At 47.8% G+C, this 24,673-nt stretch overlaps 2 protein-coding genes across 3 annotated transcripts; both read left to right on the top strand.

Moving 5' to 3' along the window:
• Nucleotides 1-4,025: 4,025 nt before the first annotated feature.
• On the top strand, nt 4,026-16,323 carry Synpo2l (synaptopodin 2 like). Of its 2 annotated transcripts, XM_004846282.4 has the most exons (4): nt 4,026-4,310; nt 5,448-5,599; nt 6,001-6,515; nt 10,013-16,322. In XM_004846282.4, exons 1-4 carry the CDS (start codon nt 4,206-4,208, stop codon nt 12,181-12,183), a joined length of 2,943 nt encoding a protein of 980 aa, XP_004846339.1. In that variant the 5' UTR covers nt 4,026-4,205; the 3' UTR covers nt 12,184-16,322. The 2 variants fall into 2 exon arrangements, with proteins under 2 accessions (XP_004846339.1, XP_004846340.1); XM_004846283.4 differs by lacking the exons at nt 4,026-4,310; nt 5,448-5,599; nt 6,001-6,515 and adding an exon at nt 7,582-7,799 and having other exon boundaries at nt 10,013-16,323.
• Nucleotides 16,324-16,360: 37 nt separating this feature from the next.
• Myoz1 (myozenin 1) lies at nt 16,361-23,261 on the top strand. Its single transcript, XM_004846284.3, has 6 exons — nt 16,361-16,462; nt 17,801-17,891; nt 18,793-18,965; nt 21,160-21,403; nt 21,770-21,935; nt 22,770-23,261. The coding sequence occupies exons 2-6, from the start codon at nt 17,819-17,821 to the stop codon at nt 22,999-23,001; spliced, it is 888 nt and encodes a 295-aa protein (XP_004846341.1). The 5' UTR covers nt 16,361-16,462; nt 17,801-17,818; the 3' UTR covers nt 23,002-23,261.
• Nucleotides 23,262-24,673: the final 1,412 nt, after the last annotated feature.

A 24,673-nucleotide genomic window follows, 5' to 3' on the forward strand; every position in this document is an offset into this window, starting at 1 on the left:
CCTGATATATATTTAAATAGTGAATGAGGGAATATCTAGTCTTTTTACTGACGAGACCAAGTGGCTGCATGAGATAACACAGCTAATAAATGGTGAAATAAGAACTCAAGTCTAATTCTTGACCAAAATCCCATCTTCTCTGACCACATCCTACACCAAGGGAAAGAGCATTTAATACACTGGGGAGCAGCTCTTCCATGAAACTGGGTTTTTTTTTTCCGGTACTGGGGATCAAACTCAGCACCTTGTGCTTTCGAGGCAAGCAGCAGCACCACTGAGGTAAATCCCTGGCCCAAAACTAATTTTTGATAACCACAGTTACAACACCATAATGTTAGATTTTATAACAGAAACCTCTATGTAGGGCACATTCGTGCATTGGAGACCTAGAAACAAAAAGAGCTTTTATTATTAACATGAGGTGGGATGTTTTCTATGACTACCTATGGATTATAATGGTAATTTAGTTCAGCAAAAATTTATTGACCACCCATTAGATCAGTCATTGTCCTGTGGACTGTTGATGTCACACAACTCTTGCTTTTAACATTCTTGTAGTCTAGGAAGGAAGACACGCACATAAACACATTGTACTATTAGCTGAGAAATAAAATACAAATATAAACAAGACATACGTTTTTGACTTTAAAGGTGAGGAGTTGAGAGATGGTCAGAAAAGGTACCTATGTTACCTTTAACATAATGATGACAGTACAACTGAAGCAAACCTTCTAGCTTTCCTTACTTTTAGTCTTTTTTTTTTTTCATGAGACAGAGTCTCACTATGTAGCTCAGACTGGTCCTGGCCCAGGCTGGCTTCACACATGTGGTGATTCCTCCTGCCTCAGCCTCCTGAAGGCTGTGAGATTACAGGTATGTTCCACCACACACAGCTGAGGGTTTTTAGTCTTTTAGTTACTTGCTTTTAGTTTACTTTAAAAGTCACTACTTTTATTTTTTTCCTACCACGAAGCTATATCCCTGAAGTAAGTGTCTTGCTGTATATTCCAGGATGCCTTGAACTCACAGTTATCTTCCTGACTCAGCCTCACAAGTACTGGGATTATAGCCATCCAATACCATACCCATTTCCCCCAAATGTTTTCATTTTTTAATTTTTTTCTCCACTTTTTTTATTGGTACATTTTAGATAGACATGATGATCACATTCATCGTAGGGAATTTGTACCTGTACATGATATATCTTGCTTCCTTTTTTTTCATTCCCCTCCCCTCCCTTCAACCCCTCTTCCCCTCCTTGCTTACAAAAGCTTTGTTTCCATTTTTTCCTTCTGTTCTCTTTTTTTTTTTTTCCGCTTGTCCCTTCCTTTTTTTTTTTTGTCCCAGGGATCAAACTTAGGACCTTGTGCTTGCAAGGCAAGCACAGTGCCACTGAGCTAAATCCCTGGCCTGCTTGTCCCTTCCTTTCCCCCTCCTGTCGCCCTTGTTTCCCTTCTCATTTGAACATTTTCTTCCCATTTCCTAATATCTATTATACATTTTGGTCCTTATTTACACCTTCGGTTTCTCACACCACAGAAACAATGTGGTATTTAAACATATGTGTCCGATTTATTTCACTTAGTATGGTCTCAAGGTTCATCCATTTAGCTATAAATGTCTGAAGCTTATCCTTCTTTATGGCAGAGTAGTACTCCACTGTATTAAAAAAAAACATCTAGGGGCCAGGGATTTAGCTCAGTGGTTCTGGCACCTGCCTCACAAGCACAAGGTTCCACTTTTGATCCCTGGTACCAAAAAAAACCCCACTTCTTTATCCATTCATCAGTTGTTGGGCATTTGAGCTGTTTCTAAGATTTAGCTATTACAAACTGTGCCACTATAAACACTGTCGTATGATGCTTTTAACTCTTTTGGGAAGATACCAAGACGAGGAGACTAGCTGGGTCAAATGGAACTTGTAGGTTTAGTTTTTTTGTTTGTTTGTTTGAGACAAGTTCAAACTATGTAGTTCAGGCTGACCTTGAACTCACTGTAGACCAGGCTGGCCTCGAACTCATGATGATCCTCCTGCCTCAGCCACCTGAGTGCTGGGATTACAGGCATTTGACACTATGACTGGCTAGTTTTAGTTCTTTGAGGAATCTCTGCACTGATTCCTCAGTGGTTGCACCAGCCTACACTCCCACCAACAGTGGAGAAGGGCTCCTTTTTCCCCACAGCCCCACCAGCAGTTGTTGTTGGTTGACTTTTTTTTTTTTTGGCACTGGGGATTGAACTCCTGACCTTGCGCTTTCGAGGCAGACGGTGGCACCACTGAGCTAAATCCCTGGCCATTGGTTGACTTCTTGATAACAGCCATTCTCTTTGGAGTGAGATGGAATCTCAGTGGTTTTTTTTTTTGGTACCGGGATCGAACTCGGGTCCTTGCACTTGTGGGGGCAGGCGGCAGAACTATTGAGCTAAATCCCTGGCCCTCTCAGTGTTATTTTAATTTACATCTCTCAAATGACCAGTGATATTGAACATTTTTTCATATATTTATTTGCCATTTCTACTTCATCTGAGAAGTGTATATTCATTTCAGATGCCCATTTTTGAATTGAGTCTTTAAATGTTGGGGTCTGATTGTTTTGAGTTCTTTATATAGTATATTCTAGATATTAGTCCTTGTCTGAGGAACAGCTGGCAAAAATTCTTTTCCCCACACTGTACATTGTCTCTTCACTGGAGTCTCTCTCTTCGATCTCCCTGTGGGCTTCAATTCTAGCTTCCTCTTTAATGGGTCCCGGGGACCCACTTCCCTCCTCCTTCTCTTCTTCATGTTGCTATATATATTCCAGCATCTGGACACCAAATCTCAGGCTGTTTCTCTGCTGTTCATCACTCTGCTGTCTCCCTGGAAGTCTACATTTTAAATTTTTGAGACAAGTTCTCACTAAGTTGCCCAGGCCAGCCTTGAGCTTGTCGTCTTTCTGCCTCGAGCTTGCCGTCTTCCTGCCTCAGACTTCCAAGTACTGCAGTTGGGCTTGCAGGTGTGCACCACCACAACCAGCAAAAAATCACTGATTTTTTGATTTAGCAATATATTACTAGTCTCCCACTAGCTTTGCTGTAGATAACACCTCTGAAGTGTGGCTCTTGATAACAGTTGCCTAGGTTACCTTTCAGGAATTTAACAGTTGCTTTTACTTAAACCACCAGCTCTTCACTTGGGCTTATGCAGGTGTGCAATAGGTAGGTGACTGATGAAAGAGGGCCAAACACACCACCCTCAGATCATACTAATGCCCCTATTTTTGTGAACATGCATCCTGTAAAGAGCTACGAATATTGAAGACACATGTGCAGACCACTGATTACTTCGCTTCCAGTCACTTTTCGCCATGCTTTCTGCTTTTTCTCCTCCCCATTCAGCACTGGTAACAGAACCCAGGGCCTTGTGTATGCTGCATAACTGCTTTACCACTAAGCTATATTTCCAACCCTTTGTCATTTTTTATTTTGAGGTAGGTTTTCACTGAGTTACCCGACATGGCCTCGAATATGCAATCCTCCTGCCTCAGCCTTCCAGGTAGCTGGAATTACAAGTGTGTGCCACCATGGCCAGTTATACCTTCCTTTTAAAATCATAAATATTCCTAAAACCTACCTTTGAGGAGGCATTCACACTTGGCTGCCTCAATAAATAAACTTGGTCTCTTGCAAAACACATATCAGTGACTGGCATGCTGCACAATGGGCAAAAAGAGCCTGGATTGGTAACAAATTCATACAGGGTACCTTTCCTGGGAACTTGTGGAGTAAACCCAGCCATTCCTTGCCAGCTTTAGAATTGAAGCCTCTGCTGGTGCAGCTGCCACTCTGAAGTGGGATTTGGGGGAAAGCGATTGAGATTAGTCCATGATCCTATCCTACAGGACACAGCCACTGAAAGGGTGTTCCTTAGTTGAGAAGGGGGCATAGAAGGCAGAAGTTTGTGCTATAATTAGCAACAGGAGTAACAAGGTGGGGGAAGGAGGTTGAGTACAGCCGGCAACTATTTTGAGCAGATTGATGGGACATGTGTGCTGGACTGTAATTACTCCAGGGCCAAGTTGCTTGCCTGGGGTGTGGGGTGTGGGTGCTGGGGCAGCAGGAGCAGGACAGCCAGACAGGCAGGCAGGCCAGACGGGGTACCAGCACCTCGACTTCTCTCCCTGGGACACTGTCCAAACTTCAGGGGCCATAGGCCAAGCTGAGCAATGGGTGCTGAGGAGGAAGTCCTGGTCACACTATCAGGGGGAGCCCCCTGGGGCTTCCGACTTCAGGGGGGGGCCGAACAGAGGAAACCCTTACAGGTGTCCAAGGTAAGGGAGAGCCCCTGAAATGAAGTTTCAGGGAAAGGGGAACCCAAGGGAACCTGAGAAGTCATGTGGTGGCCTAATTGGGGAGGAGGATCATGGGGGGCTGTGAAGAAGAGGTGGAGGGAAGGGGGCAGGTGGGCAGGGAAGCATGCTCAAGTCTGGTGGAGGGAGTTGTATCTGACCACAAGCTTCTTCCGGGAGCTATTAGAAAAGGGAATTCCTGGCTTCCAAGGAGCAGAGAAAAAGGGAGCTTCAGGTTCCTGCAGCCCTGAGGTTCCAAAGGCTGGTGTCTGGGCACCTGGGGTTTGCTTTCCTGTGTGTGTACCTCTCTGCTCCCAACTCCAAGAATGTCGGGAAGGTTCTCATTTCTCTCTCACTAAACTGATATGTTACAAGCTGAAGCTGTCTCATCCAGGCCAGCCCTGCCCTGCCCTGCCCTGCCCTGCCCATGCCTTCTGTGCTCCTCTTTCCCTAAGTCAGGTCCTTTTCCTCATTAGGCCAGACTTTTTTTAGGTGCTAGGAAGGTTATGGCAAGATCTGGCCTCTCAGATAAAGTCATTACCCTTTTGGTTTCACTCTACAGACTTAGTTTTCTGAACTGTAAAATGTGGGTAATAATAGTACCTACTTCATAGAACCATTTTAAGAAATGCACTAACACATGTAGCACAGTGCCTAACACCTACTAAGAGCTTGATAGGTGGTAGTCATGTGTGCACATGTGTCCATCCAAGCTGATATCACAGTCTCCCAGAATCTGGCTGGACTGCCTTGATCTGGAATACTATTATAAAATCTTAACTTATAATAGCATCTGGGATTCCAAGGCCTGGAAAGGAACTATTGGCCACTAGAATATTGCCCAGAGGAAAATCTTGGGGATGCACTGTCATTTCTAGTACCTCCTCCCTGCAGTTTCCTCCAAGCCCCCTCCACTCAGTGGTTACCATACCTCCCAAGATAAGAATATTACACCCGCTGATCTCCACCTTCCTCCTAGACTGGCCCCCTCAGGTGCAGCCCCAGATACCTCCACTCTTCTCATCCTGCATGGGTACTTCCTATCCTCTCCTTTTCATCTTTTCATTCTATTCCCACTGGAGTCCTCCATCACCTACAATCTCTCCTCCAACATCTCAGATCCGAAGAAGGAGCCAGGCTGGCAGAGCAGGACTCCGAGAGAGGGACCACCTCTTGGCGATCAATGGGGTTTCTTGTACCAGCCTCTCTCATGCCAGTGCCATGAGCCTCATCGATGCCTCAGGGAATCAGCTTGTCCTCACTGTGTGGCGGTATGGACCCTCCCTTCTTTTACCACAGTCCAAGACTCCTAGGGTTCCCTTTTGCCTGCCTCAGCTCTAGGTCTCACTGGTCTGGCTTCAGCAACTAACAAGTACCTATTTCTGCTTGTGTATTTTTGCTGGGGTATAGATGTTTGCATATGTCTCCCAAAAGGTGTGGAATTAAAGGTTGGGGTGTCAAATGGACATGTCACCAATGGGTCTCCTTCAGCCTCTGGTCTATCTCCTCATCTCATCTTCCTTATAGCCTTCCAACCACATTGGAAGATGATTCACTCTAGCCATATGCCTGTCCCTGCTTTCTCCTTTATCTCCTTCCCCAGCCTCTCCAGAATTCTCTAGCTATTAGCCACATAGCCCATCTCTCAAGTTTTGTCGTCTTTCCCATCCAGGGCAGCAGAGGAAGGGCCTGTGAGATCTTCATCCCCTGGGGAGCTTCAGGCACTGTCACCCCTATCTCCACTGAGTCCTGAGCCTCCTGGTGCTCCGGTATCCCAGCCCCTTCAGCCTGGGAGCCTTCGATCACCCCCTGACAGTGAGGCTTACTATGGAGAGACAGACAGTGATGTGGATGGCTCTGCCACTCAGGAGAAGCCCCGCCGACCCCGCCGCCGAGGCCCCACAAGGCCCACACCTCCAGGAGCCCCACCAGATGAGGTCTACCTGTCTGACAGCCCTGCAGAGCCAGCACCTGCCATCCCTGGGCCTCCCAGCCAGGCTGACAGCCGTGTGAGCTCCCCATCTTGGGAGGAAGGAGCAGCCCTTCAGCCGCTCCCGGCCGAGGCACTGCTGTTACCCCATGGTCCACTCCGGCCTGGTCCTAATCTCATCCCTATGGTGGGACCTGTTCCCCACCCAGTGGCAGAAGATCTTACTACTACCTACACCCAGAAGGCCAAGCAAGCCAGTGAGTCCTGAATGCTTGTTTTTTTTTTTTTTTTCCCTAGCCAGGATCTGAAACCTAAGTCTATGCTTTCATATTACAATTTCTACCTACTTCATGTCTCTTGGATACAATCTTTGGGACAAGTAGAGAACAGACATAAGTGGAGGAGATAATAATTATTCTCATGGTCTCCATTATTTTTGCCATTTGAAGCAGTGTAGCAAAAAAAGTACAAGTGGTTCAATTCAACCCAGGAACAGAGTAAGTGGGGAAACTGGAAAAGGGCGTGACTAGATGAAGAGTTTGGTGGTCGTTGCTGTTGTTTCATTAGCTGACAGGATGGATTGAGAGCAGAGGACAGACACAGGGCACGGGAGTATATGGAAACAGGACAAGAGTTCAGGGGCTCTTTACAGTGTTAACTGTAGGCAGAGTTTCAGAGCTGTTGACATGTAAGTTTGGTGGGGATTCCTGGGGACTGGGAAGCTATGGGACGGTCATGAGGTCCCTAGAAAGTGGCAGAAGGAGGAATCTCTGGCCCCTTATCTCAGGCAAGAATGTAGGCCTGGGCAGAAAAAGCCAGTTCCGCTTATCTCAGGCTCTTTGCTATTTTTGATGTGAGCTATAGAACCAGATCTAAGAAAGAAGTGTCTCCCTGTCCTGGTTCTTCCAAGCCCCTCCCTAAAGACCTTTTTGTCACCTCTGAAATCTCAGGATTCCCCCTCTAGTTTTCATCTTTCTCTCCCCACTCCATCATTCTGATAATCCATACAATTTTGTGTCTCTAAATTTGAATAGAGGTTAAGGACATGACAGTTTAGAGTCTGACATCTCTGAGCATATCCAGCATTCCACACATCTAGGCACATACTTAGGATCCCGTACTTATCCCCAGTTCTCATTTCTCATCCCCTCCTTTCCCTTCCCATCATGATGGGTGAGACTGTGGTTAGTGGCTCAAGGATATTTTTAGTCAAAGTAGACCTGATTGTCCAGTGGGGCAGGGTGGGGGGAAGGGGAGGCAGGTGCCCACGTCCATCACACCAGGACTTGTGGGACAGCCTAGAGAAAGGAAGGGGCCAGGCTCCAAAAATAGCCCAGTGAGGTCATTCAGCTGCCAGCCCTGGGGACAAGACAAAGGGGCTTTAAAAGGCTTGGGGGTGGCTCAAGCTGGTCCTGCTCCAGCCAACACTGCCTTTCTCGGCATGGAGGCCTTTGAGCCCATCAGCCAAGAGCCCTTCAGTCAAGCCAGCTGTGACAAAGCCCCAGATCCAGATCCTGAACTCCAAGACCCATTCTATGCAGGTATTACCTTCCCACATTCAAGAGAGCTTTGGGGTGTAGAATGGAAAGGTTTAGAGTGGAGGGTGATACCGCAACAATTGAGGAAAGGTGGACTTTAGGGAAGGTCATGTTCTCCTGTCCTCTTCTTTTTTGCTGTCCTCTTCTTCCTTCTCTCAGAAGAGCATCATTGACCCTTTCTCAGAATGGGTTGGTGCTATGGCCACGTGACAAAGGGGTTTGTGACCACATGAGCTGTAGAAACCTCATAGGAAGAGTGTGTGTGAAAGAGAGAGGTGGATGTACATTATGAATACCTGAATGCAGGCATGGGCAAGTCTGTGGGAGGAGGTATGTGTGAATAAGAATTGTCTGTATATGTGTATAGCTAGGGTCAAGAAAGCATTGAGAGTAATAGCTGCTCACAGTGGGCCTTAGTAGTATGTTAAGTGCTAAATTTACTTATATTAGCTCACTTACTCCTCATAGCAACCCTATGATGTTGCTGTTATCCTCATTTACAGATGAGGAATCTGAACTTCAATGAAGTGAAGTAACTCTCCCAAGAACAAAAGCCCGAACTGAACTCTGACTCCTGTGCCTATTCTGTCATCTACAGTACTATATTCTATGTTATGGGAGTTGGGATGAGGGGAATGAGAGCCCTAAATAGAAAGGAGCTTGGTATCTCAAGTGGAAAGTAGATGGAATTTCAAGAATTTTTCTGGAGGAACTGGGGACCATGGACCAGAGATTACCCGTCTAAGGCGGGGTCTCTCCCATTTCCTGCTCCACCTATCCAGGCTTTACATGGCATGGGAAGCCCTGCCTTGGTTCTTCTTAGCACATAGTCCTTGTGTGCCTATCTGGTGGCAGATGCCTGATCTCTCTACCTAAAAGGCTTGTGCTGACCCCCTAAGAAACCTATCCTTCTCTTGGGGGAAAGGAGACTACATTTACCTGGTGACCTTGAGGTATCCTGAAGATTGGGAGGATGGTCTTGGAGAGCAGCACCCTGACTTTCCCCACATCTTGGATCTGAGATTAACTCTGGCTGTGAGTAACGGGTATGAAGCATAGTTGGCAGTTAGAGGGCCAAGAGCAGCTCTAAAATTCTGACCAAACTGATAGTAAGTGTCCCTGTGGGGGAACTCAGGGGAAAAAACCCACCTGGAGCATGTGTGTGTATACATGTGAATGACTCTGTGTTTTCATGTGTGCACAGATATATTTAAGTATGTGTATGTGAGCTAAAGTGTATGTGAGTTGAGATATACATTCATTCATTAATTAGGTTGATTGCTTGATTTATTTATTTGCAGTACCGGGGATCACACTTGGAACCTTGGGCTTGCAAAACAGGCATGGCGCCACTGAGCTAAATCCCCGAGCTAAATCACTGAGCCGTAATTGGGTTTTTTGAAGCAAGGTCTTGCTACGTAGTTCAGGTTGGCCTTGAACTCACTATGTAGCCCACACTGGCTCAACCTCCCAAGTGCTGGGATCATAGGTGTGCGCCACCAGGTCCAACTGGGATAGACATTAGTGAGAGAGAAAAGTACATTGGAGAAAGAACTAGCTTTCAGTAGTAGACAGATATTCCTCTTGCAATGTCATGTGATGGAAGTTATTGCTATGAGTGCATCTGATGTGGACCACATTATGGGGGTGGAGCTGTGAACGAACATCTTCATTGTTAAGAATCCCGTGTCTTGGTCATCGGGGTAACAGGTAGGAAGAATGAATAAATCCCATACGTTGGGATCCCATCCCTCCTAACAGGGTCTCTATGGTAGAAGGAAAGTGTCCCTTCACTTCTCTCCTTGGGACACTTTCTCTAATTTCCCTGCCTGCTGTGGAAAGGGACACCTCCTTCCTGTAGCCAGTCAGGCGCGGGAAGTGGATAAGGAATCCAGGGGAGGGGGGCACAGATAAGGGCACATCTCTGGGAAGACTGGAACAGAATAGAAGGAAGGGGGACGGTAGTCAAAGCAGCGTCAGGGCGGCCAAGTGGACTCTGCCTTCCCTTTAGCTGACCTTGGTTTCACCTTTCACCCTCCACCCAGCCCTCAAGTCAGCCCACAGGCAGAGGAGAAACATTGTGGGTACCACGGTTGAAAGGATAGAGTGGGGGAGGGGAGAGGGAGCTGTCCCCGGGTGGAGACTGAAAGCTTCAGGGAGCAGAATTAGAAGAGGCTCCAAAGCCCCACTGACCAATCTACCTTCTGGTCTTCTAGAACTGCAACGGGCAGAGAGCCTCCAAGAGAAGAGTGTAAAGGAAGCAAAGACCAAATGCAGGACCATTGCATCCCTGTTAACTGCAGCCCCCAACCCCCACTCCAAGGGTGTGCTTATGTTTAAGAAACGGCGGCAGAGAGCTAAGAAGTACACCCTAGTGAGCTTCGGGGCTGCAGCTGGGACAGGCACCGAGGAGGAGGACGGAGTTCCCCCAACGAGTGAGTCCGAGTTGGACGAAGAGGGCTTTTCCGACGCGCGCAGCCTCACCAATCAGTCTGACTGGGACAGCCCCTATCTGGACATGGAGCTGGCCAGGGTGGGCTCGGGCACAGCAGAGGGCCAGGGCGGGCAACTGAGCGAGGTCTCCGGGCGAGGAGTCCAGCTCTTTGAACAGCAGCGCCAGCGCGCAGCCTCCAGCACCCACGAGTCGGCTCCGGTGGGCCAGGCAGTGGTGCTCAATGGTCAGGGTCTGCAGTCACCACCCCGAGCCCAAAGTGCTCCCCCGGAGGCAGCTGTGCTCCCACCCAGTCCTTTGCCGGCCCCTCTAGCCAGCCCCACACCGTTCCTCCCAGGTGGTGGAGCCCCTTCCCCAGCTCTGAGCGTATTTAACAGGTCAGCTAGACCCTTCACCCCGGGCTTACAAGGGCAGCGGCCAGGTACCACCTCGGTGATTTTCAGACCTCTAGCCCCCAAGAGGGCGAACGAGAACCTCGGGGGCCTCGGCCCGGCTCCAGCCCCCTTCGTGTCCGCCCCACCCCCCTTCGTGTTCTCTCCGCAGGAGCCCACGCCTCTGCAGAGCTTCACCACAGGGGTTTCCAGCCATGTGCCTTCCCCTAGTTCCCCCAGCACCCCGCGGTCCTCAGGCCCTGTTACGGCCACCAGCTCCCTGTTCATCCCAGCCCCGAGTCGCCCCGTTACTCCGGGCGGAGCCCCAGAGCCCTCCGCTCCTCCTGGTGCAGCTGCCATGACCTCCACCGCCTCTATCTTTCTCTCGTCGCCCCTGCGACCCTCTGCGCCCCCCGAGGCGCCTGCTCCAGACCCCGCGGCCCCCGACCCCCCCAGCGCTCGCGAGCAGCGCATCTCTGTGCCAGCTGCGCGCACTGGCATCCTGCAGGAGGCCCGTCGCCGCGGGACCAGGAAGCAGATGTTCCGTCAGGGAAAGGAGGAGCCCAAGAACTCGCCCAACCCCGAGTTGCTGTCGCTAGTGCAGAACCTAGATGAAAAACCTCGGGCCGGGGTTGCTGAGTCTGGTCCAGAGGAGGACGCTTTGAGCCTCGGAGCTGAAGCTTGCAATTTCATGCAGCCACCAGGGGGCAGGAGTTACAAGACGCTGCCTCGCGCGACACCTAAAACCCCGCCTCCAATGGCTCCCAAGACCCCGACCCCTATGGCTCCTAAGACTCCACCCCCAGTGGCTCCTAAACCAGCATCCCGAGGGCTCCTTGATGGGGTAGTGAATGGGGCGACCCCTTCGCCTGGAATCCCTGAGCCGCCAAGGCTGCAGGGGAGGGGTGGGGAGCTGTTTGCCAAGCGGCAGAGCCGTGCCGACAGGTATGTGGTGGAAACGACACCGGGTCCTGGCCCTCGGCCCAGAAGTCCTTCTCCTACCCCCTCACTGCCCCCTTCCTGGAAATATTCACCCAACATCCGAGCCCCACCTCCAATTGCTTACAACCCACTACTCTCACCCTTTTTCCCCCAGGCTGCCCGAACCCTCCCTAACAAGGCCCAATCCCAAGGGCCTCGGGCAGCCCCCAAGCAGGGCATCAAGGCTCTGGATTTCATGCGACATCAACCCTACCAACTCAAAACGGCCATGTTCTGTTTTGACGAGGTTCCTCCAACTCCTGGCCCCGCCTCCTCAGGGCCCCCCCAAACTGCCCGAGTCCAGGAGATCCGTCGATTTTCCACTCCAGCGCCCCAGCCCACGGCAGAGCCCCTAGCTCCCACTGTACTTGCCCCCCGAGCAGCCACCTCACTGGATGAACCCATCTGGAGGGCAGAACTGGCCTCAGCCCCTGTCTCCAGCCCTGCCCCTCCTCAAGAGTCTCCCAGAGGCTTTGGGGCCATCCCCAGCTCCTGTGGTTTCCAGGTAGCCAGGCCCCGATTCTCAGCCACCAGAACAGGATTACAGGCTCATGTGTGGAGGCCTGGGGCAGGGCACCGGTGAGCAAGGAATGGGTCCCAGGACCAAGGAGAACTGGAACATCCAGTCTCCAAAACTGCTTCTCCTGTCCTAAGCTACCCCACCTCTCCCAGGCTTCTGGAGGCTAAAGTCACTCCTGCCAGAGACAGTTTTGATGTTAATGTGTCATCACCCAGCTTCCTTCTCAGTCCCCACCTCCCTGGAGCTTTCCAACCTATTATCCCTACTTTGGTATTTCCTTGCCTGGATCTGTCTACATTTCCTGGTCTCTCTACCTGTATGCCTCTACAGGTCTCTTTACTCTTGTGTTTTTCTCTGTGAGCCTCATTTTAATGTTCAGTAAGAAGCACACAGAGTAGAAGTAACCACTGGGACCTTAGGCTAGAAGCTCACCACCAGGAAGACAGCAAAAACATGGAACTGATCCCTGTTTGCACTAACCTTCTCCCTACTCTTCACTCTGCTTTCCCAGGATTACCTGGCATATACCTAGGGTGTGTATGCCTAGGGTGTGTATGTGTGCAGACAAGTATGAGCAAGTGTGTGTGATCAGGATCTGATCTGGAAAGTAATCATATGTGCTCCTCTGTTTGAGGCAAGAGTAATAGGAGAAGTATAAAGACCCCATCTGAGTCTTAACTTTACACTGGTAGAAGGATTAGATACCCACACAGGGAGTCTAGCAGGAGAAAAGGGTTCCCTGGAGAACAGCTCCTTAGAGAGCAGTGTCTAGCAGGTGCACAGCACATGACAAGACTGGGACAGTTTGCATGGGCTAAGTTACACCACCTATACCAGCAATAGAACTAAGAATTATTTAAATCCTCTGGATTTCAGAAAGTTAGCAAATAGAGCTCTGTGCTGAGCAACCCAATATCAAGGATGTCAGAAAAAAAAGAAAAAGAAAATTTCTTGTGATAATGAATAAATTATTGGCTTCATTCCTTTAGGAACCTAAGACAGAAAAGAGGGAAGCAAGCCTGGGTGAGGAGAGTGAGACAGAAAGCAGGAGTGGAGCAGAAATGGGTGAAAGTGACGAAGCATGGTGAGGGAGAGGGCAGTGTTGGCAGAGTAAGGTTGGTTAACCAAAAACCAACTGTGTGAGGAGGGGGATTGGGAAAAAATCTGAGGGACAAAAATGTATTTGTCAGAGTTAAGGGGGATGATGGTGGGAGGGGAGCGTGAGGGTGTGTGCTGAGTGTAGAAAGAAGAGTTGGTGTCTGTGCTACTTCCTGTGAGTCCATCCTTCAGTTTGTCTTCTGCAGCTTGTCCTGGCTATCTGGGAAAGGCCAGGGAAGCACCCAGAGCCAAAACCTTCCCAGTCCTACCCCATCCCTCAAAACCCTAGCTCTTGTTCCTTTTCAGCTACAGGTCCTGGTTTCTGATTCTAGGAGGGGATGGACTCCCTTTTCACCAAGACCATCACCAGCCATATTTGCTGTTTGATCTGGAAAGTAATCATTTCCTTTGCATTTTGGGTGTGAGTCACAGCTCTTTGATTTGTGCACAAGAATAAACTTATGCCCCATACCTTTTGTTGCTGTCATCTCTTCTGGTTTTATACCCCATCCTGATCTCTCCTTGGTCTTCTCTAACTCATTAATTATCCTAATCTGATTCCCAATCTCAGTCTCCATTCCCACCCTCCCATTTTCCACCCTTTGCCCTTCATCCTCAACTATTTTGCTGTTCTCTACCAATTCCATCCTGCTTCAATTTCACTACCTCCACCACTCCTCCTAGTTTCGTCTCCCAGCAGTCTCCACCCAGAGTCTCCCCCTCTCTCTTCACTGCTCCTTACTTTCCAGGGAAGGCTCATCTTACAGAACTGAGAGAAGTTAAAAGGCCCTTTAATTCCTTTGCTATCAATACTTCCTAGCTCCCTGGAGGAAGCAACCATGTTAAACATTCTCTGAGACTTAAGTGAATAGAAAGCAATGACTGGAGGTGAAGGTTGGAATGGAAGATGGAATAAAACGTGGGCACCATGGGCTGGGGATTTAGCTCAGTGGCACCGAGCCTGCCTTGCAAGAGCAAGGTCCTGAGTTTGATCCCCAGGACCAGGAAAAAAAAAAAAAGGTGAAAGCCAGGCATGGTGGCTGGGTGACATGTTTGTAATGCCAGCATTTGGGAGGCTGAGGCAGGAAGATCTGAAGTTTGAGGGCAGCCTGGGCCTAGCAAGTTCAAGGCTGGCCTGCACTACATAGTGAGACCCTTTCTCAATAAACTCAAAAGAAGAAAGGAAGGAAAGAAGAGAAAGAAAAGGAATGAAAAAAAGAAACTTGGATTGAAACTAATAGAGAATTTGTGACTTATGTCTGCACCTAGGCAGCAAAAGGGGACTAAAAGGCAGATCTAAATGTTCACCTGTTGTTCTTAGACCTGCCAGAGTTGAAGAGGAAAGAAAAGGGAGGTAGAATAATTGGATAGTCCAGCCAGAATTAGAATTAGATTTGAGAAGGAACATGCCATTGCTCCAATTTTGCCAGCAGAGGGCAGATTTGTGCCAGTAATCAGATGCTCCCAAGTACACACTATCAGAATTCCAAAGGAAAGCCCCAGAGACCATAGGCTAAAATAGCGTCTTTACCCACTCAGTTATTTTAGGTGCTCAGTAATAGGAGATCACACTTTGAGTTTTTGTTGTTCTTGTTGTTGTTTCTGTTTTGTTTGCAGTGGTGGTGGTGGATTTTCAATTCCTAGCCTGAGCCTGAAAAGTCTAAGATGGGAGAAGGGCATGGTCAGGGACAGTGGAGAGCTCACAGAGGGTATATTTGGGAAACTCCAGGAGCCACTTTGGAGGCGGCTGCAACTGGGTAGTGAAAGAAGGCTGTGGCAGAGGTGCAGCAGCAGCTCATTCTACAACTTGTACAGAAGTGAAGGAGGAGCCAGGATGTTCCTGCAGCTACTGAGGAAGGACCTGGGCAAATGATAAACTTCCTTCCAGGGGGCTCTCAAGCTTGTGCCCCTTCCCAGAGGCTTCTTTTCCTTTTTTTCATCAAATTCATTTATTTATCTTAAAAGTCCTTATAAAGTTTTTGTTGTTGTTGTTGTTGTTGTTTTTGGTACCGGGGATCGAACTCAGGTCCTTGCGCTTGCATAGCAGGCGGCGAAACCACTGAGGTAAATCCCTGGCCCTTTTTGTTGTTGTTTTGAGACACAGTCTCACTATGTAGCCCAAGCTGGCCTCAAGCTTGCAGTGATCCTCCTGCCTCAGCCTCCTTAGTGCTGGGATTACAGAAGTATGTCTCAATGCCTAGCTCCCAGAGGCTCCTTTGGAACAACATAAATGGGATAATGCAGATTCTATGGCGTGTGTGCTCCTGTTGAAGGGAATTCCAACTAGGAACCCTAGAAAACAAGGCCTTGGTGAGTCAGAAACCAACCTGAGCTTCTCAGGGAGATAGCAACATCTGTCCTACAAAGAAGGCTGAACTGAGCACACAGGCAACAAAAGAGGACTAAAAGGCAGATGTAAATGTTCACCTGTTGTTCCTAGAACTGCCAGCGTTGACCAGGAAGAAAAGGAAGGTAGAATAACTGGTCAAGTCACATATCTCTCATTTTATTAGGTTTGGTTAATTTGTCCTTTATCCTGCCAAGATCTGGCTCTCCCAGAGAGACCAATCCATCAGGAACTTTATTTTATTTTATTGGGGGGGGGCAGGGTTGGTACTGGGGATTGAACTTGAGTCTTTGCACTTGCGCAACCGGCCGAGAAACCACTGAGCTAAATCCCCGGGGCCCCTCCATCAAGAACTTTAAAAGAGCAGCTCCATTGTGAAGACTTCCATCCTGTCCTCAAACATAGAGCCTTAATCCCTCCACCCCCAAATACACCCACAAGTCCCTCCAGCTCCAGCCCCAGATTGGCTGTGAGTGGTCCTCAGTCATGTTCTCTGGCTTCTCTCTCCCACTCCGAATTCCAACACCACTCGGGCCCGTTTCCTTTCTCCCTGTGTCTTCAATTTCCCTCTGAATGCTTCTTTGAATTTCAGACTCTAGGTGCACAGGGAAGGGGAGGTGGGAGGCAGGCTGATCCCTGGCTCAGATGGCTCAGGGGGAGAATCCCCCTTTCTCCCCTTCCTGAGCCTCTGGGTGAGGAGGGCAGGATCTTGGTTCCAGGGGTACCCCCTTTGCCATTTGAGCTGCTTGTGCTCATCATCTCTATTAATAACCATGCTCCCTCCCTCACTGCCAGTGCTGCCCCCACGCCTGCCCAGCTCGGGTTCTCCGGTCACAGCAGCTCAGTCCTCCAAAGCTGCTGGACCCCAGGGAGAGCTGACCACCGACTGAGCAGCCGGTAAGTGTGCAGCGATATGGCTCAAGGGGCTGGAGCCTATGCTGGTGACTTGTGTCTGCACCTGTGATTCTTGATCCTGGGGGAGTAGACCTCCCTCCCCCTAATCTGTACTCAGCTCCCAGCTGTCCAGGCCTGGGGAGCCACAGAGAGAGGGAAGGAGAGGCTCAGGGAGTTGGGGGAATGGAGATGTTGGGGAGGCACTTGACAGATGGGAAGGGAGTCTGAGACCCCAGTAGAGTTGCAGATGTGTTTGTAGGGCAGGACTCAGCAGAAGACAGCTGTCTCTGCAAGCCAACTTCTGTTAAGGAGGGGCCAGAGTCTGTATCTTTCCCCAGCTTGTCCCCATCCACAGTCAGATCTTATTACTATATTCCTGCCCTCACTCAATCCCCTACTGCTATGATATTGCTGAACTGACATGAGTCAGGGCTCCATCGCCTCCTAGATCCCTCTTTACCCCAGCTCTGGGGTCTGGGATGGGAGTGACTAAAGGAGAAGGGAACACGGCCATGACCTCCCAGGCCACCTTCCAGCTGGCCCAGTGCAGGAGCAACAACCTCTCATTCCTATGGAGAAAGTTTTTGGCTGAGTCTCTCAACCTGGCAGAACATTTCTCTATCCCCATGGGCCATGAGGGCAGATTGAGGAGAGACCAGAGCCTCCTAGTCCCAGTCTGATATCCCAGTGCAAATAAAAACTTTAAGTCCTGCATGCCCACGAAAGCTGGATGAATTGTCCTGCCTGTGAGGTTGTTGTCACCTTCAGCTATGGTCCTAATCCCTACACAGGCTCTGTGTAAAGCAGCCCACAAGAGGTTGGTAGAAGGTAGGAACAGGGGATCTAGCTGTTTTTCCTGCTTTGTTTCCCAAGAAAACAGAAGCCCTAAAACAGCGGCTTTTTACCTTTAGGGGAAATACATATTTCTTTGAAAATCTGATGAAATTACATCTTCTGAAGCCCTTAACCCCTGGTTAAGGAGTACTGTCCTACTGCAGCCAGGGGTGGTAGTGCATGCCTGTAATCCCAAGAAGAGAATCACTATGAGCTCGAGGCCAATCTGGGCTACATTGTGAACCCAAGGCCAGCCTGACATAGCAAGTCCTTTGTCTCATACACACACAAAAAAAACTTGGGCATGGTGGTGCATGCCTGTAATTCTAGCACTCAGGAGGCTGAGGCAAGACGATTGCCTGAGTTCAAAGCCAGCCTGGAATACATAATGAGACCCTATCTCAATAATAATAATAATAATAATAATAATAATAATAAACAAAATTGCCCCATGGCATACACTCTGCCCATTGTCAACCCTCCTTGCTACCTTGCTGCCCCATCTAGGGTGAATCCACCTCCACAATGCCACTCTCAGGAACCCCGGCCCCCAGTAAGAAGAGGAAATCCAGCAAGCTGATCATGGAACTCACTGGAGGTAGGGCATGTTTGTAACTACCTCATGTGGGACTTTGTATTGACAGCATCCCTGACTCAAGAGTCTCAAAAATAATATAAGGTTTTATATGTTTTAGGGTAAACAAACAAGAGGAATTCCAGTGGCAGGGGATCAGGGGTCAGGAGTGAGAGGGAGAGGAAAGATGGGCAGGAAGAAAGGCAGAAGGGATTTGACATTGTCTCTTCATCCTTCTACTCTTTTCTCCTTGTAATCTGAGACAAGATCCTACCATATTACCCAGCACAGGTCCAGGACCACAGGACACAGAGTCAGTGAGGTATGTTTGAGGAACACTGGTGCAGACTAAGGTCTCAGAATATGTTTAATTTCCTTATTTCTTTCCCCAGACCTTGGGAACGTGAATAAGCACATAAAATGGAAAGTTGCACATGTATGATTCCAGGCGTTAGACATAAGGGCACACATGTAGCAAGCTCTCCCAGAGGCTTTTTGGAGCCAGAATTCACTTGAGAAGAAAAGGGAAAGAGTTAAAACAGGAGTCTGTAGTTAGAGACAACCAGCTCCACTCCATGCAGGACTGACCTATTGACTTTCCCCGTGCCACTGCTTCTCCAATGGCCCTGCCTCTGTGATGTTCCTTCATACCTTTTGCCCTCGCCCCTTTGATGTTCACCTCTCACTGTAGTATCCACACTTTCTCTGCCCTGCATCCCAGTCCCTGTGCCTTCTCTCCAACTTCAAACCCAGGAAACCAAAATCTCTCACAAACAAGACAGACCTTGCTCAGGCATTACAGACACCATTTAGGTTCCCTAAATGATCTCTACCAGGACACACAGTTAGTTGTGGGTGGGGGTCTGCATTCTGAGCCCAGAAAACCCTCCTGTCCTCTTTCTTTTCCTTTGTACCTCCCTGAAAGGTGGACAGGAGAGCCTGAACCTGGGGAAGAAGATCAGTGTCCCAAGGGATGTGATGTTGGAGGAGCTGTCACTGCTCACCAACCGGGGATCCAAGATGTTCAAATTGCGGCAGATGCGGGTGGAGAAGTTTATCTATGAGAACCACCCTGATGTTTTTTCTGACAGCTCCATGGTGAGTTTGGAACTGAACCATTCTCTCAAAGCCTAGTGCCTTTTCTGATAGCTTTTAGTGGGCCTTCGACCTCCAAAATACCATCATCCTCTCCCTGAAAATTTATAAACTCACTAAACCTCTAGATTCATTGAGCCCCTGATAGCTCTGGGGTGAGGAACAGCCTCTGAAACTAAGTCTCCAGTTTAGAGCCAGTGAAGGGGTGGGGTGTACCACACCCTTAAGGAGAAAATTCCTTTCCAGTATGGGTAAGTGTGAAAATAGGGCTGCCAGATAAAACACAAAACTCCTAGTCCTGAATTTTGAAGTAAAGATACACAATGAATAATTTTTTTGTAAAAAAAAATTTTGGCAATATTTGGGACATAAAATAAATTAAGTTAAAAAATAAAAAATACAGGATATGAGGGGTAGAGGTATAGTACAGTAGTAGGGCACATGCTCAGTGTTTATGAAGCCCTGCGTTGAAACCTCAGCACCAAAAAAACCCAACCAAACAAACAGGATATCCAGTTAAATTTGACCTTCAAATTTATACAGTGAATACTTTTTTCCTGTAACTATGTTTCCTGTAACATTTGGAACAGGAAAACAAAAATACATGATGGCCACTTCAAATTGAATTTCATATGCACAATGAATAATTTCTTAGTATAGTCATGCCTTGTGCAATTATTTAGGGCATATTTATACTAAAAAACTTATTTGTTTTGCATTTGAACTTCAAATTTAATTTGGTGTCCTATAATTTTATTTGGTAAATCTAGCAATCCTAAATTGGGTGTAGTGGCATATGTATATATATATCCAGCATCTCAGGAGGCTAAGGCTGGAAAATGGCAAATTCAAGCCCAGCCTGGGCAACTTAGTAAAACCAGGTTTCAAAATAAAATAAAAAGGGGTGGGGATGTAGCTCAGTGGTAGAGTGCTGGCCCAGCATGTGGAAGATCCCAGGTCAATCCCAAGTACTGAAAACAACAAAAGAAAAAGAGGGCTGGGGATTTAGCTCAGAGGCACTGCACCTGCCTCACAAGCACAAAGTCCAGAGTTTGATCCCTGGTACCAAAAAGCAAAGCAAAACAAAACAAAACAAATCTGGCAACCCTAGAGTTGTTTTTATAGCCATATCCTTCTTTTCTTTTTTTTTTAGCCATATCCTTCTTGAGTCATTCTTTTATTTAAAGGGTCACTCTCTGCCCTAATGATCCCAGACGTGGCAACTGAAATCATCCTTCTTCAAGACCAACAATTTCTAGTTAGCCTCTTCTCCAAAGAAAGAGAAGTAGGGATTAGAGAGGAGCCAGGCACAGGATGTTATAGCTGAGGTGGAGACCTTCTCCATTTCCTTTTTGCCTCCTCCACCTTCTGTGGATGGCCGGGGGAGTAGAAATAGATGCCTGTGGGGATGGGGCCAGGGCAGGAGTGTCTGCCTTTGGTAGGAGCAGAGTTAAAGTGCTAAGCTGGTCATATCTAACTTTAGGAGGCTGAAAGCCCTTCTCTTTGCTGGGTCTGGTTACATTGGGTGGAGCATGGAGGTATACATGGTAAGGTGGCCAGAAGAGCCTCCTCAAGGAGTTGGGGGGGGTTATTTTTAGGCTTTAGGGCTGAATCCAGTGTTGCCCTTTTGCTTCCCCCTCCCCCGCCAGTCCCATCTGCTATAGTTTCACTCCCAGGAAGTCCAGTGGACATCAAGAGGAAAGAAAAGAGACTTCTGACTGTTGGACAAGCTGAGGAAGGGTAGTTCTTCAAATTAAGACTGCGGGGGTGGATTTAGCTCAGTGGCACCGTGGCTTCCTTGCAAGCGCAAGGTCCTGAGTTTGATCCCTGGTACAAAAAAAAAAAAAAAAATTAAGACTGGGTTCTTCTTGGCAACTCTGCCCTCCCAGAGTTTAGTTGTGCAGAAGTCTTGATCTTCTTTGGCATAGTAAGGATGGGAAAGAGGAGTGGAGAATGAGCTGCCCAACCTAAGGTGCAACTAGGGAAACTGAGCCAACAGGGGTTCTGCCTCTTAAGGAGAGTTTGATTCCTCTCAATTAAGCTGTCCATGTAATGGTGGGGGTGATCTCAGAGGACTCAGGGTGTTGTGTTTGGCCACTGTCACTGACCACCTCTTTTTTTTTGTTATGTACACCTCTCTCTTCCTGTTTTCCATACTGATTGCTAACTTTCTCCTCAATTTGTCCTTTCTTTACAGGATCATTTCCAGAAGTTCCTTCCCACAGTGGGGGGACAGCTGGGCACAGCTGGTCTGGGATTCTCCTACAGCAAGGGCAGCGGCGGAGGCCAGGCAGAGGGCACTGGCTCTGCTGGGCAGTATGGCTCTGACCAACATCATCATCAGGGCTCCGGGTCTGGAGCTGGGGGTGTAGGTGGTCCTGGGGGCCAGGCTGGCAGAGGAGGTGCTGCTGGAACAGCAGGAGTTGGTGAGACAGGATCAGGCAAGTACTCTCATCCAGAAACAATGTGTCTGATCCCTAGGGCAAAGATGTCTCTAGGAATATTGCCTAGGTTGAGTGTGGGGAGCAGGAGAAGTGAGCTACCTTGAACCTAGGAGGCATCCAGGATAAAGAGATGTGTCTATTCCACTCACAAGCCTTATCTGAAGGCCTTCTGGCTTTTCAGATTCAATCACAGATTTGACACCTCACTGTTGTTACACAGCAAACTTTACATAATTACCAAGATATTATACTTTTGGTCCTTGGCTTTAGCAATTTCCCTAGTGCAAGGATGTGGGATTAATTTTCATTGGCTACAAATGAACTGCTACTGTTTAACTTACTTTTCTCTCCCATGTCTAATAGGAAACCAGGCAGGTGGAGAAGGAAAACATGTTTCTGTGTTCAAGACCTATATTTCTCCATGGGAGCGAGCCATGGGAGTTGACTCCCAACAAAAAGTGGAACTTGGCATTGACCTGCTGGCCTATGGGGCCAAAGCAGAACTCCCCAAATATAAGTCTTTTAACAGGTAGGGTAGTGGGGAAGGAACCAGGTGCATTCCAGTGTGTGGCGTGGGACTACAGTTCAGATGTTTCAGATGGGCGCTAAGAGGGGATGGCAGGAATATAGGAGCCCTAACGGAAAGCTTTTGCTCCTTTCACTCTAGCTCATCTTCCTCATAGCAATATGATGAAAGAAAAATTTTCTGGGAGGCAAGGTTTGAATACTAGTTCACAGGCCATTTGTTAGGCAGTAGGCATGGGAAAGTCACCCTACTTCTGAGCTTTGGTTGGTTTGAATGTAAAACAGGAATTAATGATCCTGTGGTTCAAGGCCTCTTGAGGCTCCATTCAAGGTGAGGATGTCCTTATCTTCCTGTAGTATGATTCTGTTTCTTTATACCCTGCTGGAATAAGGCTGTAAGTGTCTATTCTTTTGGAATTGGGCTTCTCTAGACCATGGAGATCTTTGTAAAAGTAGGGTTGGAAAGACCTAGAGAAATGTTTTTTTATTCTGTTGTTAATTCCTTCAGAAGGCATCCATCAGAAGGAGTTAAGGTGGGGTCTCTGTATTGTAATTTAAGGCGACCTCAGACCCTTGGGTCTATAGTGTTTGGGTTACAACTCTCCAAGAGACTCTCTACTTAGTGTCCACTAGACTCCTTTTTTCACTATTAACTTTGGGGAAACAAGAAAGCAGAGAAGAAGATAGAAGGTGCTAAGGGAGAAGAAAAATAAGCTCTGTTGAAACAATCTCACATTAGAATTTATGGACCTTTCCTTCCTCAGACCAGGGTAACATCTCCACATAGTTCTATTTCTTTTGTTCTGATTGTTAATGAAATGATCTGTCCCCTTCTCAGGACGGCAATGCCCTATGGTGGATATGAGAGGGCCTCCAAACGCATGACCTTCCAGATGCCCAAGATTGACCTGGGACCCCTGCTCAGTGAACCCCTGGTCCTCTATAACCAGAACCTCTCCAACAGGCCTTCTTTCAATCGAACCCCTATTCCATGGCTGAGCTCTGGTGAGCCGGTAGACTACAACGTGGATATTCGCATCCCCTTGGATGGAGAAACAGAGGAACTCTGAAGTGTTTCCTCTTCTAATTTGCATCAGGTTTCTCCCTCTGGTTCTAATTTGGAAAAGGAGTGCTGACCAGGATGCCCCCACTGTTAATCCCATATCTGTGGGAATAGAGAGAAAAAGGTGGGAGCGATCTGCCTTTCTGCCCTTTACTCTGAACTCCACTCCAAGCATCCTTCCTCACCAACTCAGAGCTCCCCTTCTACTTGTTCCATATGGAATTTACTCTGCCACCAGTAACAGTCAATAAACTTTAAGGAAATGAACTCATTTTTCCTTTGATATTTGAGGGCAGAAAAAAGCTAAAGCTAACAATGCACAAAGACTAGTTAAAGCTGAATGCTAAACACTCATTATTTAGACTTTAAGACCAGCCATGGTCTCTGGTTGCTTACGTTTCCACCCCCACAAAATCATATTCATAGATACATACAAAGACATACTTGATTCAACAGTACACGTGACAAATAATCATGCATAAACACACATGCTGGTCCATATGTGGGCAAAGCTAAGCTGCTGGTGTGCATAGTGGTTAGGAAATAGGTGTTGGTAACACTGGTGTTAGCTCTCTGTGTAGCCAATTAGAAGCTGCAAAACAAGCAAACCAGGAAAAGGGAAATGGGATTCTAGGGAAGAAATAAGGGTTACTTTAATTGTCATGTAACTAGAGGATGCCAGAGTTTCCAGAGGATACCAGATTGTGTTTAAGAATGTATGTCAAAAGTTACAGATTCACAAAAGGATCAAATGGAATAGGGTGCCATGTGGAATCAAGAAGGGAGTAGGAGAAACAGCCACTGGTATATGCTTAGCTCTGTGTGACCATAGCAAGAAAAGATTTAATGGAGCTGGGCTTGTGGCTCATGCCTATAATCTCAGCACTCAGGAGGTTGAGGAAGGAAGATTGCTGTAAATTCAAGGCCAGCTTGAGCTACACAGTGAGTTCAAGTCCAGCTTGAACTGCATGGTAAGACTCTGTCTCACAAAGAAAATAAAAATTTAATGGTTACAGGAGCACTGCAGTGGTGCCAGAAAGCATTGATTGGAGAGAAACCATAAGAACTCAATGGCCTCGTCCTGTAAACGGCCAGAGGTGACCTGTGAAAATGGTTTGATACTCTCTTGACCCAGAAAACCCCAGAAAATCATGCAAATCAAGAGGCTCAAATCTTCGTGTTCACTTTAAGAACACGCGTGAAACTGCCCAGGCCATCAAGGGTATGCATATCCGAAAGGCCACCAAGTATCTGAAGGATATCACATTAAAGAAACAATGTGTGCCATTCAGGCGTTACAATGGTGGAGTTGGTAGGTGTGCCCAGGCCAAACAGTGGGGCTGGACACAGGGCTGGTGGCCCAAAAAGAGTGCTGATTTTTTGCTGCACATGCTTAAAAATGCAGAGAGTAATGCTGAGCTTAAGGGTTTAGATGTCGATTCTCTGGTCATTGAACATATCCAGGTGAACAAAACACCCAAGATGCGCCGCTGTACTTACAGAGCTCATGGCCAGATTAACCCATACATGAGCTCCCCCTGCCATATTGAGATGATCCTTACTGAAAAAGAACAAATTGTTCCTAAATCAGAGGAGGAAGTTGCACAGAAAAAAAAGATATCCCAGAAGAAACTGAAGAAACAAAAACTTATGGCACGGGAATAAGTTAGGCATAAAAT

This window comes from Heterocephalus glaber, unplaced genomic scaffold (genome assembly GCF_053883595.1).
Source record: "Heterocephalus glaber isolate CG9 unplaced genomic scaffold, H.glaber_assembly_v1.0 deba00001497, whole genome shotgun sequence".
In the NCBI taxonomy this organism is placed as follows: domain Eukaryota; kingdom Metazoa; phylum Chordata; class Mammalia; order Rodentia; family Bathyergidae; genus Heterocephalus; species Heterocephalus glaber.

Bases quoted from the DNA above. Each gene is read 5' to 3' on its own strand.
- Synpo2l (XM_004846282.4), top strand. From the start codon at position 4,206: ATGGGTGCTGAGGAGGAAGTCCTGGTCACACTATCAGGGGGAGCCCCC. The intron at 4,311-5,447 runs GTAAGGGAGAGC...CCAACATCTCAG, and splicing joins AACCCTTACAGGTGTCCAAG to ATCCGAAGAAGGAGCCAGGC. The intron at 6,516-10,012 runs GTGAGTCCTGAA...CTGGTCTTCTAG, and splicing joins CCAGAAGGCCAAGCAAGCCA to AACTGCAACGGGCAGAGAGC.
- Myoz1 (XM_004846284.3), top strand. From the start codon at position 17,819: ATGCCACTCTCAGGAACCCCGGCCCCCAGTAAGAAGAGGAAATCCAGC. The intron at 18,966-21,159 runs GTGAGTTTGGAA...CTTTCTTTACAG, and splicing joins TTTTTTCTGACAGCTCCATG to GATCATTTCCAGAAGTTCCT. The intron at 21,404-21,769 runs GCAAGTACTCTC...CATGTCTAATAG, and splicing joins AGTTGGTGAGACAGGATCAG to GAAACCAGGCAGGTGGAGAA.